Source organism: Psittacula echo (genome assembly GCF_963264785.1).
Source record: "Psittacula echo genome assembly, chromosome: Z".
Taxonomy (NCBI): Eukaryota; Metazoa; Chordata; class Aves; order Psittaciformes; family Psittacidae; genus Psittacula; species Psittacula echo.
Window position 1 is genome coordinate 44,901,912 of NC_137742.1, and position 18,239 is coordinate 44,920,150.

Sequence of the window (18,239 nt, forward strand, 5' to 3'; positions counted from 1 at the left end):
TACCAGAACAATTAAATTAGGGGAGATGACACATGTTAATCCTTCTCCATTTTTCGACACTGATAACTAAGTACTCACAGGAAGTTTTCCAGCTTTGGAAACAGCACCAACTCAGTGTTCCCCCATATAATTACAGGGACTGAGAATACAGGTGGTTCAAAATAGGTCTTTTAGTTTATTAGTATTTATTGCTACTTTTTATTAGGATGAATTTAGTTGTAAACTATTATCTTAATTTATTGCTATTACTTCCGATACTGTTCTTTTTCTAGAAATTTTTATTAATGCTGTGTGTCCTTTCGAGTTTTCCTTTGTATGTGGGAAGTTGCTCTCTTGAGGAAATATTCCCATAAGGCAAACACGATCTTGGATATCAAGAATTGTGAAGAACATACTTTTCTTCAGTGTTAGTTTTGAATTCATTCCCTGAATTTTACAACTTAATGTAGTAGGTATGTATGCCTCCTCAACTGTGTTTCTTCTGTGTCACATATAATTCTGTAAATTATGGCTCTGCTCTTTTACTACTCCTTAAGCAAACAAAGGATTTATTGCTTACTGGCTTAATGCTTGTAATATATATCCAATTTTAGGGCTATGAGATTAGTGGCTATAGAGAACTTGTAGTTGCAGCAGCTTCAAAGTGAGAAGATGGGTGGAAGCAGAGTGAGTTTTCACTCTGATGCAAGTTTAGACATTTCATTGCTAAACTACAAAGTATCACAAATGGAAAGGGTGAGTATGCATAGATCTGTTTGTTCCTGTCTGCCCCTTAAAATAACTTCTATTCTTGAGATTATCACATAGTCCCTTAGAAGCTTACATACTTAATTCCCATCAGCAAAACTGAAAGTAAGTCTGAATAGAGGGCTGAATAAGGCATACATAGTCATGTCCATCTGCTCTGGTTATTTTTTAGTGTGTTGTGTTTTTTTTTTTTTGTGGTTTTCTTTGTGTATGTGTGGTTTTTTTCTTTTTTTGTTCGGGGGTTATGAATTCTACAAGAATTATTTTTGAGGGAAAACTGACTTTATTTCATATGAAATATGCTAAAGATGACAGTTGGAAGTATTTTCTAGGCTTTTTTGCTAGCTAATATTTTGCTTGAAAATATGTTGAGGGAAGTATACAAAAGAAATTATTTGAGAAAGCTGCACATCTAAAAGTTTACAGATAGGTGGCTACAGATGCATTAAAACCAAAAGAGGAGTTAGGGTCCCAGTTCCCTAAGACCACTTTAGGTCAATTCTAGCTTTCAACTTTAATAAAAACAGATGAATACGGAAAAAAAAGAACCATGACATTTCTAAACCCACATAATTCTACTAAGTTGTTATTAATTCTACATTTAAGTCAGGAATACTAAAAAATACAACCTAAGAAGAAATAAGAAGCTTAAGTCTGACTTTAATTATTATTATTTTTTTTAATTTATTTCAAAGTCATAAATAACAGTGGTTTCAATTTCACAATGTAACTAATTCTTTCCTGAACAAGAAAAGACAGTACGTTGCCAGCTCTGGAAGCACTTCAAGTAAAGCTCAAGTTCATACTCTTAATTAAGTTTGTGGCTAGTATAAGGATCTTCTTCACATTTTATGAAAATGGACATGTGTTTTCCTCAGTTGCCAAATATAATACCTCTATTCTTTAAAGCATTTTTATCTGTATCCTCAAGGGCTTGAAAAAGATTCTTAGCAGCATCAAACAGGACTGACCTGCTTCTTAGTTTTTCTTGTTGCACACAGCAGCTAATGAACTCCCATAAGAATCACAGAATAGAAAAACCCCCACGAAATCTCAATGGCAATGCTTGTCCAGAGATTGTTTTATGTATGTTTACTAACTTCTATGTTTTCAGTTCTCCACAGGAAAAAAAACCAACAAACCAAAAACTTAGCAGTTTACAAACATTTAGAACACTTTTAAACAAGGATTCAGTATACAATCAACATTAATAAATATTATTTGCTGCTTCAAAAAATCAATTTTTGAGTATAATGTATTTGGCTTGCACTCAATTTTAAAATGTGCATTTTAAAATGATCAGATGAAATGACAAAACCTTGCAAACAGTCCATTTTTAATACCTGCCCTTTTTTATATGATTTACAAAAAAAAAAAAGAAATACAAAAAATTATGGCTTTCTATTTAAATACTCCAACAATCTATTTCAGAGCAGGGGTCAGTATTGCTTGTACTACCAATCTAAAATAAACCACCGATATTTCATTAAAATTAAGTTGAAGGTTGTCTATTCTTCTGTCCTGTGAGTCCAGATGCTTTAGACAAAGAAAATTTTTTAGATGAATGAAGGGTCTGTATTGCAATTTAACAGTGCTTAATATCCCTCATGATTCTTGTTGGGTCCTCTTCTGTGAGGCTTTTCCCTGAGTCATGTATTTGTTGGAAAGGCTGCCTAAGATCGGGAGTTTAATGAAAAAAGAAGAAAAAGACAGACAAGACATAAACCAACTGAAACAATCAGGAGAAAATTGTTGTTAAGTCGAACGAAAAAAAAAGCACACACAGTTCAACTTTAGATCATTACATGCTGGAAGACAGTATGAAATACAGAAGTACTAGAATACAAAAGTGAAAAGTAACATTTTTTAACTAAATACCTCGCCAAATGACAAGCACTTTGTGTTTAAAAATCCCCAAACTTGGATTTGAAAAAGCCTTGCACTGAAAACAAAAAATACTTTGTCTTCCAACAAAACTGAGAATTTAATTTGAGATAATTAATTGCAGTATATTTTTCCATAGTTTGTAAAGACTACTTGGGTTCCCCCCTTCAGATGTCCCAGAAGATATTTATGTATTTTATTAAAAACCCTTTTAAAATCTTCATGATACCTCTTAGTAAGTTTGTGAAATTACTGTAAAGAAGCTGCATTTGTAACCACACATCTAATGTAGAACATCTCCAGAGAGAGTACATAAAGGCCTTTATACTGTCATCTGAATGCTACTTATAAGTGCAATTTTAACTTCCCTTCATTTTCTCAGCTCAGACCAAAGATGTGCTTTGATAGCCTCTCAAGTTAGCTGATCATATGGAATTCTAGCCAATTACTTTGAAGAAGCCTTAAAAGAAAGTGCTCCAGAATTTCTGAATTGAAATGAAGATATACAAACCTGACTGGGGACTCAAAAATACTTTTCCTTTTTGTTTCTTTTTTTCTTCATGTATAAGCACTCCCTGTAAACAACAGATACACATTGATGAACCAAGAAAATTATATTATGTCATTCCACAACTAAGAAAAAAAAGGTTCTCCTTGAAAGCTTAAGTAAAGCTATTTTTAATTACTTTATATGGACTTTAGAACATTTAAGGAGAAAAAGGTCAAAGAAGAAGGACACTTAGTGTTTACCTGATTTAATCTACCAGCATGTTTGGAAGCACTGGGTAACAAAGGGGATCCATACAACACTTCTGGTTTTGAACCACCTGAAAAAGTCATAACAAAGATTTGCTAATTTAAAACTAGATTCTATTTCAGGTATTTTAAGATACAAAAATACCATGATATTTACAATCTACCTTCATAGACAGTAGAATGTAGGATATTGCTGTTTTTCTCATTTCTGTAAAATGGAAAACTGGCACAATGAGATGAGGTGCTGTCCTGGGTTCAGATGTAGCAGTTATTTTTCTCCTTCCTAGTAGCTGGTGCAGTGCTGTGTTTTGGCTTTAGTCTGAGAACAAAGCTGGTAACACATGGATGTTTTTAGCTGTTGCTCAGTAATGCTTACCACAATCAAGTACTTTTCAGTCTCATGCTCCGCCACTAAAAAGGGGCACAAGAAGCTAGGAGCAAGCAGAGACAGGACACCTGACCCAAAGTAGCCAAAGGGGTATTCCATACCACAGCATGTCATGCCCAGTATATAAACTGGGGGGAGTTACCCAGAAGGCCAGACTGCTGCTTGGGTCAGGCTGGGTATTGGTCAGCAGGTGGTGAGCAACTGTATTGTGCATCACTTATCTTTTTTGGGTTGGTTTTTTTTTTTCTTCCCTTGCAAGTTTTATATTCTCTCCCCTTGTTATTTCCCTTATCATTATTAGTGGTAGCAGTAGTAGTTTTGTATTGTACTTTATTTACTGGAACTGTTCTTATCTCAGCCCGTGGGGTTTACATTCTTTTGATTCTCTTCCCCATCCTGCTGGGAGTGAGCAGGGAGGAAGGGAAGAATGGGGGGGACTGAGTGAGTGGCTCCACGGTGCAGTTACCAGCTGTATTTAAACCACAAGAGTCCTTTCTGGCACCCAGAGTGGGGCCCGAAGGGTTGAAATAAAAATAGATCTGACCAGAGTGTGTCTAAAAATATTTGTGATAAACGTTCATTGTTTCAGACTAATAGTCACTCCTTGTAGTGTTGATTTATTTGGTCTTGGAGTTGTTGGCCTTGATCTCACAGTGTCAGCATGCCACACCTTACTTGCAGCCAGCATTTGCTGTTTTAGCATTTATTGGCTTTGGGGTCTGGGCTAAGGTTCTTGTTTCGTTGCACTTTACAGTAATGGCTTGTAATACAATAGAATCATCGATCATTAAACTGATGTGGTATGCATTCTCAGCATGGCTATCAGCTCTATATTTTGGGAAGTGTGTAATGGGAATCGTTAACAATTGCACCTCTTTTTTCCCTGCCTCAGGGGGCAAACGTAGGAAGGAAACATTCTCTCACACTGTCTCTCCTGCCCTGAAAGACTGTTATGACACATAAAGCCCAACATCATGTACTGAATGAATTCAGTGAACTTCACAGGGATGGTCCATGGACTAAGGAATGATACCTTTCTCTTTGTGTGTGTGTATATATATATATATATCTCAAGAGACAAAAAGTGATGGTATACTGAAAAATGTGGGATGTGAGCATAATGTGAATGGTATGGAATAAGCAGTGGATACTGCCCTGGGTTCAGCTGTAACATTTTTCTCCTCCCTAGTAGCTGGTGCAGTGCTGTGTTTTGGCTTTAGACTGAGAACAAGGCTGATAACACACTGATGGTTTTAGCTGTTGCTCAGTAATACTTACACTGATCAAGCACTTTTCAGTCTCATGCTCTGCCAGTGAGGAGGGGCACAAGAAGCTGGGAGGGAGCAGAGACAGGACACCTGACTCAAACTACGCAAAGGTGTATTGCATACCACAGGACGTCACGCCCAGTACATAAACTGGGAGGAGTCACCTGGAAGGCCCAGATCACTGCTCAGGTCGGACTGGGTACCTGTAGTCAGATGCCAAGCAATTGTGTTGCGCATCACTTGTGTTTATTGGGTTTTTTTCCTTTCTCTTTTTAGTTTTATATTCTCTTTGTTATTTCCCTTATTATTAGTGGTACTAGTAGTTGTTTTATTATTACTGGTGGTGGTAGTAGTAGTAGTAGTATTGTTTTATATTTTAGTTCCTGGACTGTTTTTATCTCAACCCATGGGTTTTACATTCTTTTGATTCTCCTCCTTATCCTCCCCATCCTTCCTCCAGAGTTGGGGGGAATAAAGAGGGTGGATGAGCAAGCAGCTGCATGATGCTGAGTTATGGGCTGGGCTAGAACCAGATGCATATATAGTTATGCATCTAAGTTAGGAACCTATAATAAATTAAGCTCTGTACCCTTCTCCACAATCAGAGGGACATAGGGAACTTCAGAAAATGAACGAAGATAATTGAACAGGTAATTGAATTATCCATAGTCTTACAAAATGGAACACAACAAAAAAAATATAATCTCTTAGGTCTACTTGTTCATAGTGCTCTATTCAACTAGACAGAATATTCTGGGCACAAAGCACACAAAAAAAAGCAAAGCTCAACCTACAGCAATTCTCTTCAAACTCAAGTATAGTAATTTGTAAAATACAGATAACAGACAAAAACCACCTACTCCATAATTCATGAGTTTAGACTTACATACCGTACAGCCTTAGCATAGTTCTCATATGATGTTATGAGATACAACCATGTCACTAACTACAAAACAGTCAGGCATATGCCCCTTCATCTTAGCAAATTTAGCACCATAGAAAATTGAATGGTAGAAAGAAAAGCTCAACAAGACAAGGTCAAAGATAAAGAAACTCAGAAGTTAAATTTAGACTTGACATACAGCTTCAAAAGGTCAAAAGCTGAATAAAACATGGCATCAATTTTTAAGCACCTTTTCTATCCAGTCAACACTTCTAGTGACCTATCAAACTAAGAACACTTCTAAGTATATTGGCACCATTTTCCTCCTACTTCCAGTACTCTGTTAGCACAGTCTTATGCTCTCTTGCACCAATTACATCTGATTAAGAAAAGTCTCCTGATCTAAGCCAGAGAGAATATTGTTGCTAGTACAGGTTTGAAACTATGTTTATACAAAGGATTCCTGTTTGTTACTTTCAGAAGTCAAGTCATGACTAATCTGTAATTCATCATATTATAAGCAAATTAATCCAGCATGAATTTAAATGTTCCTAGGTTTACCTCCAGGGAAATAATACTACTACCTTTCTTTGGAAACTAACTAAAAGTACCATTCACTGCCTTAAGGAGTCTCAGTTTATCTTAGAATGATAATCTTTACAACACAGATGATACGAGATCTGTCTTATCTGAAGGATGACTTAGATGTTACTAAGCAAGTATTTAGTTATTTTGTTCAGATCTGTCAGGATCTGTATTTTGGGGCATTTGTGCAGTAACATTTTTTATTTTTTAAAGTCAAAGTTGCAAACTGACTCTATGAAAAATAAGACAGATTGCAGTATCCCTCCTGCTGAGTTGGCAGGAACATTATTTCATTCACAATATTCTATCTTGTGTGATTTCATGGTCTACAGAATAATTCTGGTTTAGGTGATGTGAAGAGCTATAAGGTGAGCTTTAGTTGCAATTATGATGTACTGAAAGAGAAGCTGTAATTTGAAATGTTAGCAAACTCTTACACAGTGAGGACAATGAAACCAATGACAATATATTAGACATTCATATCTTTTATATTGCAAGCACCTTACCTGCTATGAGAAACTATGTTAAATCTATTGGGATATGGCAAAGTTCTGAAAGGTAGGTGAGGGTGAAGAGAAAACTGGCTAATGTAAGTACATTAAAAAAAAAAAAAAAAAAAGTTAGCATTTATATAATGCAATTCAAAGCAAAACCCCTACATGTCAGTCAACCAAAAATACCGAAAACCAAAAGCTCTGTTTAGACTGCTCAGCTTTATCTAGTTTCATACCTGCAGCTCCTTTATACTCTGGGCACTCCTTTTTAATATGACCTTCTCTTCCACAGATAAAACACCGTTTTTCTCTTAAGTCTCTATCTTCCAGGCGCTTCCACTTCTCTGCTGATTGCCTTGGAGTCTTTTCTCTTCCAGTTTCCACTATTGCCCTTCCTAGTTTCCTCTTCTGAGGTGTACAGACATGCAACTTTCCCTCCTTGATTAAGCTCTCCTTTTCTGTTGTTCTAATCTGAGTTTCTTTGTCCTCATTGCTTCTTTTCTCCTTGCTTTCTGTGTACCTCTGGTTTTTCGTATCTTCATAACCACGCCGCCGTCTTAGTCTGCAGGAGAAGAAAAATGCTGTAGAGTTCATAGGGCTTACATATATACATGGAGGAAAAAAAAAGAATATCCAACAAATCAAGGGCTGTCTACAGATAAAAGACATATTTCATGTATTTCTTGAGTGGGTTAAATAAAGTGAATTAATGCACTTGTCCCCTTGACTTTTCTACCAAATAATGCTACACTGATGTAAAATGTATTTAATAATCTAACTTTACAACAATATTACAATACAGCCCAAAATTCTAAAATATCTTAAAAAATATGAACACAACAGAAAATCTGTGTGAAAAAGATAGGATTATAGGTTGTTGGGGTTTTTTGTCTACTTACACAATTCAATCAGAACTCCCTTCTCAAACTGTGTATTTTTACAGTATCTCTAAAAGTCTCTTCTACTGGGACAAGCTTTTAACATTCTACGTGATTTTGTATAGGACATATTTGCATGTGTGCAATGAACTGGGGTTTCACTCCAGAATGCAAGATTAAAAATCTATTGCGTCTGATACAGAAGTTTAGACATTGAGTAGGCTTTCATACCACCACCTCCAGGATTCTTTATTTTAAAACTACCATCAGCTACTGTACTTGTAGTTGCTAAAGTTGAATAAATTCCCAAATTAACAGTCTCAACAATGTAAGTTCACAATTCTCTATTGTGTAGCAAAAAGATGATTTCATCTGATCCGATATAAGTAGCTTTTTACCCACTTACATAAGATTGCAGGTGATTTTTAATTACAGCTCTTAACATAAACAGACCCTAAGGGTACAAGTTTCCATTCACCTTACAAATGAGCACAAAGGCTTTCAAGATTTCATACTCTTGAAGTTTTATTTGCCAATTTTCAATATTTTATAGCTATAACCCTAATCTTTCTTCTGAACAAACCCATGAAAAAGTTCCACACTGTCCTGGAGTAGCAGGAGTTAGTTAGTTTAGCAGCAGCAGTCAGTTTTTCTCCTTCTTAGTAGCTGGTGCAGTGCTGTGGTTTTGACTTTCGGCCTGGGAATAATACTGATAAAGCCGATGTTTTCAGTTGCTGGTCAGAATGTTTACCCTGACCAAGGACTTTGTGAATCTCATGCTCTGCCAGGGAGGAGGAGAAGCCGGGAGGAAGCAGGGACAGGACACCTCACCCAAACTAACCAAAGAGGTATTCCATACCACAGCACGTCATGCCCGGGGATGTAACTCGGAGTTCCCTGGAAGAGCACGTCTTCTCTGTCGGGCTCATTTTCGGCAGGTGGTATTGTATTCTCTTCCCTTGTTATTTCTCTTATCATTATTATTATTGGTGGTAGCAGTAGTGATTTGTGTTATACCTTAGTTACTGGACTGTTCTTATCTCAACCCGTGGGAGTTACATTCTTGGAACCGACTGCCCCAGGGGTGGAAACACAGCCCTACCATCTGTCATGGACTGATCCAGAATGCACTGGAACAGGGGCAAGTTCCAGAACACCTGCAATACATTGATGACATTATTGTGTGGGGTGATACAGCGGAAGAAGTCTTTGAGAAAGGGAGGAAAATAATCCAAATCCTGCTGAAAGCCGGTTTTGCCATAAAACGGAGTAAGGTCAAGGGACCTGCACAGGAGATTCAGTTTTGGGGAATAAAATAGCAAGATGGACGTTGCCAGATCCCCACAGATGTGATCAACAAAATAACAGCAATGTCTCCACCAACTAATAAGAAAGAAACACAAGCTTTCTTAGGTGCTGTGGGGTTCTGGAGAATGCACATCCCAAATTACAGTTCGATTGTAAGCCCTCTCTATCATGTAACCCGGAAGAAGAACGATTTTAAATGGGGCCCTGAGCAACAACAAGCCTTTGAGCAAATTAAACGTGAGATAGTTCATGCAGTGGCCCTTGGACCAGTCCGGAATGGGCCAGATGTAAAAAATGTACTGTTCACCGCAGCTGGGAAGAATGGTCCTACCTGGAGCCTCTGGCAGAAAGCTCCAGGGGAGACTCGAGGTCAACCCCTCGGCTTTTGGAGTCGCGATACAAGGGATCTGAGGCCAGCTATACCCCAACTGAGAAAGAGATACTGGCAGCCTATGAAGGGGTTCGAGCTGCTTCGGAGGTGATTGGCACTGAAGCACAGCTCCTCCTGGCACCCCGGTTGCCCGTTCTGGGCTGGATGTTCAAAGGCAGGGTCTCCTCTACACATCATGCAACCGATGCGACATGGAGTAAATGGGCTGCACTAATTACACAACGAGCTCGAATAGGAAACCCCAGTCGTCCAGGCATTCTAGAAGTCATCATGGACTGGCCAGAGGGCAAAGATTTTGGAATTTCACCAGAGGAGGAGGTGATGCGTGCTGAAGAGGCCCCACCATATAATAAACTGTCAGAAAGTGAAAGGCAGTATGCCTTGTTTACTGATGGGTCCTGCCGTATTGTGGGAAAACACTGGAGATGGAAGGCAGCCGTATGGAGTCCTCAACGACAAGTTGCAGAAACTGCTGAAGGAGAGGGTGAATCGAGTCAGTTTGCCAAGGTGAAAGCCATCCAGCTGGCCCTGGACATTGCTGAACAAGAAAAGTGGCCAGTACTTTCTCTCTATACTGACTCATGGATGGTGGCAAATGCCCTGTGGGGGTGGTTGCAGCAATGGAAACAGAGCAACTGGCAACGCAGAGGTAAACCCATCTGGGCTGCTGCACTGTGGCAAGATACCACTGCCCGGGTGCAGAACCTGGTGGTGAAGGTACATCATATAGATGCTCATGTACCCAAGAGTCGGGCCACTGAGGAACACCAGAACAACCAACAAGTGGATAAAGCTGCTAAGATTGAAGTGGCTCAGATGGACTTAGATTGGCAACATAAAGGTGAATTATTTTTGGCCCGGTGGGCCCATGACACTTCAGGTCATCAGGGCAGAGATGCAACATATAGATGGGCCCGTGATCAAGGGGTGGACTTAACAATGGACACTATTGCCCAGGTTATTCACGACTGTGAAACATGTGCTGCAATTAAAGAAGCCAAACGGTTAAAGCCTCTCCTGTATGGAGGACGATGGCTGAAGTATAAATATGGGGAGGCCTGGCAGATTGATGATATCATACTCCCACCAACTCGCCAAGGCAAGCGCCATGTGCTTACCATGGTGGAAGCAACCATTGGGTGGCTGGAAACATACGCTGTGCCCCATGCCACTGCCCGGAACACTATCCTGGGCCTTGAGAAACAGATTTTGTGGTGACATGGCACCCCAGAAAGAATTGAATCAGCCAACGGGACTCATTTCCAGAATAACCTTATAGACACTTGGGCCAAAGAGCATGGCATTGAGTGGGTATATCACATCCCCTACCATGCACCAGCCTCTAGGAAAATCGAACGGTACAATGGGCTGTTAAAAACTACACTGAGAGCAATGGGTGGGGGAACTTTCAAGCACTGGGATACACACTTACCAAAGGCCACCTGGTTGGTCAACACCAGGATCTGCCAACAGGGCTGGCCCAGCTCAGTCAAAACTTTTACATATTGTAGAGGGGGACAAAGTTCCTGTGGTGCACATGAAGAATTTGCTGGGGAAGACAGTCTGGGTTATTCCTGCTTCAGGTAAAGGGAAACCCACTCATGGGGTTGCTTCTGCTCAGGGACCCAAATATACTTGGTGGGTAATGCGGGAAGATGGGGAAGTCCGATGCGTACCTCAAGGGGATTTGATTTTAGGGGAAAACAGCCAATGAACTCAATTGTATGCTGTTGCCTCCTATGTAATACTTTTATAACCCATCAACTAGAAGTCTGCAGGGCACCAGCGACTGGCCCTGACTTCCCTCCGACCATCATCCCAACAGAGAATGAACTTTGATAGAACCAGACGAGTTCTACAGTAAAGGAACGATCAGCATCAGCAGGCAACGATCCACCACTGCACACAGCCTCTCCTGCCCTGAAAGACTGTTATAAGAGATGGAGCCCAACATCATGGACTGAATGCAATCAGCAGCTTTATAGGAATTAGTCCATGCACTAAGACAACAGTGCACTGAGATGAGAGTGAGGGTATATGGAAAATGTGGGATCTGAGCATGACGTGAATGGTATGGAATAAAGCGTGGATACTGTCCTGGGTTCAGCAGCAGCAGTCAGTTTTTCTCCTTCTTAGTAGCTGGTGCAGTGCTGTGGTTTTGACTTTTGGCCTGGGAACAATACTGATAAAGCCGATGTTTTCAGTTGCTGGTCAGAATGTTTACCCTGACCAAGGACTTTGTGAGTCTCATGCTCTGCCAGGGAGGAGGAGAAGCTGAGAGGAAGCAGGGACAGGACACCTGACCCAAACTAACCAAAGAGGTATTCCATACCACAGCACGTCATGCCCGGGGATGTAACTGGGAGTTACCCAGAAGGGCACGTCCTCTTCTCTGTCGGGCTCATTTTTCGGCGGGTGGTATCGTACTCTCTTCCCTTGTTATTTCTCTTATCATTATTATTATTGGTGGTAGCAGTAGTGATTTGTGTTATACCTTAGTTACTGGACTGTTTTTATCTCAGCCCGTGGGAGTTACATTCTTTTGATTCTCCTCCCCATTCCTCAGGTGCAGGGGGGGGGAAGGGAGTAGAAACTGCGTGGCTGACTTGCCGACTGGCTTAAACCAGACACACACACATGCCAAAACTATACTCACTTTCTCCTCATGGGACAATCTCTCATGAAATGGCCAATTTTACCACAGGTTCTGCAGCATCTATCATTTGGTGCCAGTTCCCCTTCTGTTAGTACCTCAGGATCAAAAAAGTACTCCTAAGGAAGAAATAACACATTTTAAATGAAAATCCATACACCTAGGAATCAAGACAGATAGGCAAGTGTTAGAACAGCAAAAAGTTACAGACAAGAGTAAGTGTGGTGTGCGTAGCTGAATTCCTGAAAGATCCAGTGAGGTGAACTGACTGCTGGCCTCTTTTCCTTACAGGCAGCCTGCTGACCACTAGGTCTGCAAGCTCTCTTCTAAAACTGCAGTTTTAAGAAACAGTAAGCTGGTTTTGATAGGGACTAAAATATGTAAGCCTCTACAATAAACCTTTGACTTGATTAGTATTCTGCATGCCAACAAATTTTACATGCAAACAACACAAAACCAGTCCTGAGTAGTAACTCCCATAAAGATTTTTAGTGGACAGTTAAAATTTAGGAGAGAAGAGCTTAAGGAGAGTGTAACATTACTCCTGCAATTGCTAAGTTATACACTCAAGAGCACGCACCTACTGATCTTAGAAGCAACTTACCATTTTTGATGGATATTCTTTAGGAAATACTTTTATAGGGGTACCAAATAACCTTCTGCCATTGATAAAAGCCTTCATTATAAAATTTGTCACTAGGAAGAAAAAGAAAAAAAGAGGAAAACATCAAACAAACCAGTAAAGTATGATCTAAGACAAGATCTTCACTCTGTAACCAGATTTGTTAACAGGAGACTTACTTTTTCTTGACAGTCCAGCTCCAAGATTGTGGTTCAAATCAAAGGGGTCTGTACAAAAAGCATTACAGGCATTAATTAAGCCCAGGACTAGATCAACAATGTATACATACACATTAACAACCCAAGGCAGCTATTTCCAATGCAGAATTAAGATACTGAAATTGAACTGTTTGCAAATCTGTTGAAAATAAATTGACTCCATGCACAAAGGATCACAGTCATCTAGCTCCGAACTGACTGAAGTATGGTAAAAGTTATTCTGAAAGTTGAATGCACAGACAAGAGAGTAGAAATTCTTTCCATGAAAGTCATAGATGCCAGAAAGTGGTTTAGGGAACATTTCTAAAATGTGTCCCTGTATTTTCTTGATAGAGACCATGGTATTACTTAACAATGTAATAACACATACTTTTAAATCCCTCATGTAAATAGCAACTCAGCTAAACTTGGTATTTGAGAGAAAACCTCAACTACAATACAGGTAATTTCTTTTCCAAAGAATTTAGTTTAATCTATTTCAGTTGCTGTCATCATGGTAAGTATCATGTTTGCTTTGCATGTTCTTTTCAGTAGAGAAAAAAAACCCCTAAGAATAATTTTTATAACTAGTGAAACTCAATGGAAATTTTGCAATGATTTCAAAACATCACCAAATAACAGATTATAATCTAGTAACACAAAAATAAATAAGCCTTGTGGAGCAAAGTTTTTCATGTGGGCATTAAAGAAACCCCACATATTCATTTACTTCATATTTTTACCTTCAATTACAATGTATTTGGAGGTCCACTGCTTTTTGAAGGTTGTAAGCAGATTTTTACTCCGAATGCAGATAACATGTTCTTTAAAATCAAATTCTTCTGTGTAGAAACGGAGAAGCCCCAGCCACAGTTGCCCAACAGATTCAGTGTTTTTGCCATAGTCTGGCCAAACAACTGACTGAAAATACAGAAATATTTTTACTTCCAGTACTTACATTAAGCAGAATAATTTTCATAACTTGGAAGCTCAAACAATGTAAGTCTTATTTTATAAAGAAACGCAACTGAGTTACACCAGAGTACTTACTTTCATAATTGGTATTAATAATCCAATACCAATTTTTAAATGGTACATTTTTTTAAAGTAACAATGAAAGTGGAGAATTAATATAACTTCTAATATTTGGTCTTGCCTATTATACAAAGAATTTATTAATGCATTTTATGTGCCTATTTAACATAAAATTATTCAATGAGATTAAGCAGTTATGACTAAATATGCAGCTGCTATTTGTAGGAATCATCTTCACCCAGTAGTGTGATGCACACAGCAATTAATCATCATTAACATCTTAAAATACTTTTTTAAATTATTTTTTGCAGATTTCGTAGATTCCCCCCCAGATGAATTACAACCAACCATATTCTTAAAGATTACAGCTTGGTATTGGGATTTTCAAAGCAATAGATACTCCACTTCCATTTCTATATTCAACCACCACATCTGAGGACCGTATTTCTTAAAAGGAATTCTTTTTCATTTGCAAATTAACCTGATTTACTCACCAACTCGTCTATCTTATCAAAGAAATAAACATTCCAGCCATCAACTAAAATTTCAGGCTTCTTTGGTTCTTTGTATATCTGAAAGCATAACATTAAACTCATTAGAATAGCCCTACAGGTTCAGCATTAATGTTCTTCTGGTCAATACTGTGTACAGATAGTAATTTTTTTCTTGAGATACTGTACCTCTTGAAGAACGGGGATTACAGGTGGATTTCTCTGTTGAAGAAAATAAAGTACCATAAGAGTATATGCATAGGAAGAAAGGCTACCTCGAGATGCATCTCCAATGTCACATATCTAGAAAAAGAAACACCATTCGTATCTTTCATTGTTATAATCTCTTGCTGCTTGCTTCTAGAATGCCTGAAATACACTTACCTTTGTAAAGACTTTCATTGTGTAACATAGATACTTTACTCTTGGATCAATGGCTGCATATGATGACAGGAGTCTTGTGTTATGCAAGGCCTATAAAGAGAAGGTCATACACAAAATACAAGAGCTGTGAAGAAATTAAGCAGTAAGCTGAAACACAAAACCCAAGAGCTCTAAGTTGCATGCTCAAGAAATGCAGATGCGAAGCCCTGAATAGTAGAATGTGTATCGAGAAAAGGAGTGCTTGATGAGGTTATCACCTGCTCTCTTAAAAAGCTGATCAACATCCTTTATCTACACACAAAGTAGTATTCACAGAACAGTGCTTCAGAATGGGAAGCATTAATCTACCACTTCATTTTCAAAGTGTCTGGTAGAAGGTAGGTTCTTGAACTAAACAATTTCAGCCCAGAAAAGTGAGAGCTAATCAACTGACCCATATGGATGTATAACTTCAAGAAGAAAACTCTGTGGTTGAGGTATCTTTCTCAAGACTTCCCTTGAGCCCATATGAAAACTTTAGAAAGTTTAATACTGGGCTGTAAATGTTACTTTCCTATACTATTTCAAGGAACTAGCTTTTGAAGTTTAGGGGTACTGGAAAAAAAAAAAACAAACCCAAAAAACCCCACTCCACCCAAAACCAGTTTTTATAGTATTTTCCCAAAGAACTTGTGGCTTTTAATAAATTCTAACATGTTCCAGTTCAGGCAAGCTAGGTTCAAAATCATTATTCCAGGTCTCAAGGCAAAGCAAGAGCGAGCCATGATGAGAACTGGAGCGTTAGAACACTGAAGTTACATTATTTTGTCTCTCATCTACAGAAAGACTTAAACACCTAAACCACTAGTTCTTGCTATTACTGAAGAATGAATATATTTTCTTAGGGAAGTGGCAACTGTAAAGTCACAATTGTGCACTGACCTCACTCATGATCAAATAAAAAAAATAAAAGGTTATTTGAATATCTAAAAGTGCAAGAGGTAACTGGAAACAGTTGATAACTGAACCTCAACAAAGCAGTCACTTCAATCTTAAGATGATGACCCACACTTTTCTGTTAGAAAATAAATGAAAAAGGCAATAACCTTACCAGAGTATTATATAAACTGATATCTACTTCAAGACCACTTCTGACATGGAAAAATTTGACAATTGGGACTTTAGCGGTTGTTATAGGCAAGACACTTCTTAAACCTAGGATGAAATGTTTAATTACTGAATGACTGCAATACCAGTAACTCCAAACTGTAGTAAAAAGGCTACAAAATAAAAATCTTAATTGGTACCAAAATTGTATTTCAGTTATATTTTAATGTTGATTTTAGGCATTTGTCAAACATGACTAATTTGCTAAATATATACAAATATACATTTAGCTCCTCAATAAAACAAAGATCAGTCTAAATGTTATATAAAAATAAGCTTAACAGATCACTGATAGTTCACTTCAATTACATTAAATTCATGTGAAATACATCAAAGCAAGCACTATAAATTGCAATTTCTTCTAGAAAAAAACAGAATCCTCATTGCAAACTTGTATCAGCCTACCTTTTACTATTAATTTACTGTGCACTAGAGCATACAACATAACGACTACCTTGAAGCCTGAAACTTTATCCTTATGCATGCAGGTTATAAATACACTGTATGTCCAGTTCAGATGCAGTCCTATAAGATTATAACGTCATAGACTTACATATGCAAACAACAATAAATTTGAGTGTTCAGAACATATAACCTCACTCTTTGTAATGTTATGCTCTTCAGTATAGTTTTATCTTAATGATTTTAATCTATAGTGCCCCAGAATGTTGTCACTACAGCAACTGAAGTCACATAAACAGAACCACTTATTTTAATTTTCAAGAAAATTACCTGACTGTTTCTTGAGAACTTTTGCTAAATCTTCAATGATTCTGATGCAATCAAGTCCCTAAGACATTAAGAAAAAAAGTTGACGGTTGTATCTGCTACATTTAGGAAAAACTTTAATTACTTGCCAGTAAGATTGAAGCTGTATGACTGAGAGTTTCATATTATATACAATTATCTGAAGACCAGAAATAGTTTCAGAATAGCACCTGCAAAGTCAACAATATACAGTATCTCAACATAAGCTTTTAAAGTTTATATATTGCCTAGACGAACAGCAGAACCCCTTAAAATAATTTTTGTGGCACTGATTTGTGCTTTCTTCCAATCTGAAAAGCTTCTATAAAATAGTAAGTTTGTTACACTATATATACACAATATAACCATAAAATTTTGCATGTTTTAAAACAAAACAAACAAACAAAAAAACCCAAACCAATGTTTAAAACTACCTCAGCAGTTTCCCGCCCGTCAATTGTCATACAGATATCAAGGTCACTTTCTTTGAAGCCAAAGCCATTTTTTGATGAGCCAAACAAATTCAGCTTGGTTCCTGTAAGAGATATGATGGGTTATAACCCCATATGGACACAAAATCTCAAGTTGCATGTAACTTCAATCCACTGAATGTCTTTTAATACAGGCATAAAAACATTACTGTGATACATCAAAACTTATTTTCTCATTAACTTTGCTGATGTGCAAAATCTCTCACTTTCATTGCTTCAAATGAGCAGTCTGACAAATCCAGAAACAAGACAGGTTTTCTGATAATTAAATCATCAGCATGCAGCAATCAGCTGACATCTGATTGAAAAAAAAAAAAAAAAAAAGTAAGACTGTTCTCTACAGAGATTTTCAGGGTAAAGGATATATCTGACCACATACCAAGCTCCAGCCAAAAATATCTGCTGCTAATTTTAAAAGACTATGAACCAAAGTCCAGGTGTTACAGAAACACCTGGTAAGGACTCCAGAAACAAAGCAAAACAAAAAAATTCAAATAGCTAAGTACTGCAAATACAGTACCTGTATTTTAAAATGTTCCAAAATGAGTAAGTTTCAGTAGGAAGGATTACAAAAAGCTTGTTTTTAAGAGCAAATAGAACAAGAAGAAGTCTGGCTAATGAATACAGCTAAAACAATTACAGGCTGTTCCACTACTGTGTTGACAGTTTTCTCCTTAACTTCTCATTGTTCCTTCCTACTAATGTGTTGTATATATTACTAAGTAAAAAAACAACTTAAACCAAAGCCTTAAAAAACATAAATTAATGTAACTAATTATAGCAATGCTGAGCAACAATTATAGGTTAAGTGTTCAAACCGGAAGTGTTTATTATGTTGATGTTTTCTTGGAAAACACACAAGTACAAACACACCAAAGTATAAATAAAAAG

At 37.8% G+C, this 18,239-nt stretch overlaps 1 protein-coding gene across 5 annotated transcripts in view; it reads right to left on the reverse strand.

The window, feature by feature from the left end:
- Positions 1–1,463: 1,463 nt before the first annotated feature.
- Positions 1,464–18,239, reverse strand: part of TUT7 (terminal uridylyl transferase 7) — a 38,687-nt gene continuing 21,911 nt past the window's right edge. For 3 of the 5 annotated variants that reach the window (XM_080638708.1, XM_080638705.1, XM_080638704.1), the window contains 14 exons: positions 17,292–17,392; positions 16,843–16,900; positions 16,055–16,158; positions 14,965–15,054; positions 14,770–14,883; positions 14,584–14,661; positions 13,798–13,975; positions 13,037–13,084; positions 12,840–12,931; positions 12,239–12,354; positions 7,242–7,567; positions 3,382–3,458; positions 3,143–3,206; positions 1,464–2,420 (listed from right to left, as the gene is read on the reverse strand). In XM_080638708.1, coding sequence (XP_080494834.1) covers positions 2,353–2,420; positions 3,143–3,206; positions 3,382–3,458; positions 7,242–7,567; positions 12,239–12,354; positions 12,840–12,931; positions 13,037–13,084; positions 13,798–13,975; positions 14,584–14,661; positions 14,770–14,883; positions 14,965–15,054; positions 16,055–16,158; positions 16,843–16,900; positions 17,292–17,392 — 1,514 coding nt within the window. In that variant the 3' untranslated portion in view covers positions 1,464–2,352. The remainder of the gene's footprint in view (positions 2,421–3,142; positions 3,207–3,381; positions 3,459–7,241; positions 7,568–12,238; positions 12,355–12,839; positions 12,932–13,036; positions 13,085–13,797; positions 13,976–14,583; positions 14,662–14,769; positions 14,884–14,964; positions 15,055–16,054; positions 16,159–16,842; positions 16,901–17,291; positions 17,393–18,239) is intronic. The other 2 variants (XM_080638706.1, XM_080638707.1) reach the window with 2 other exon arrangements.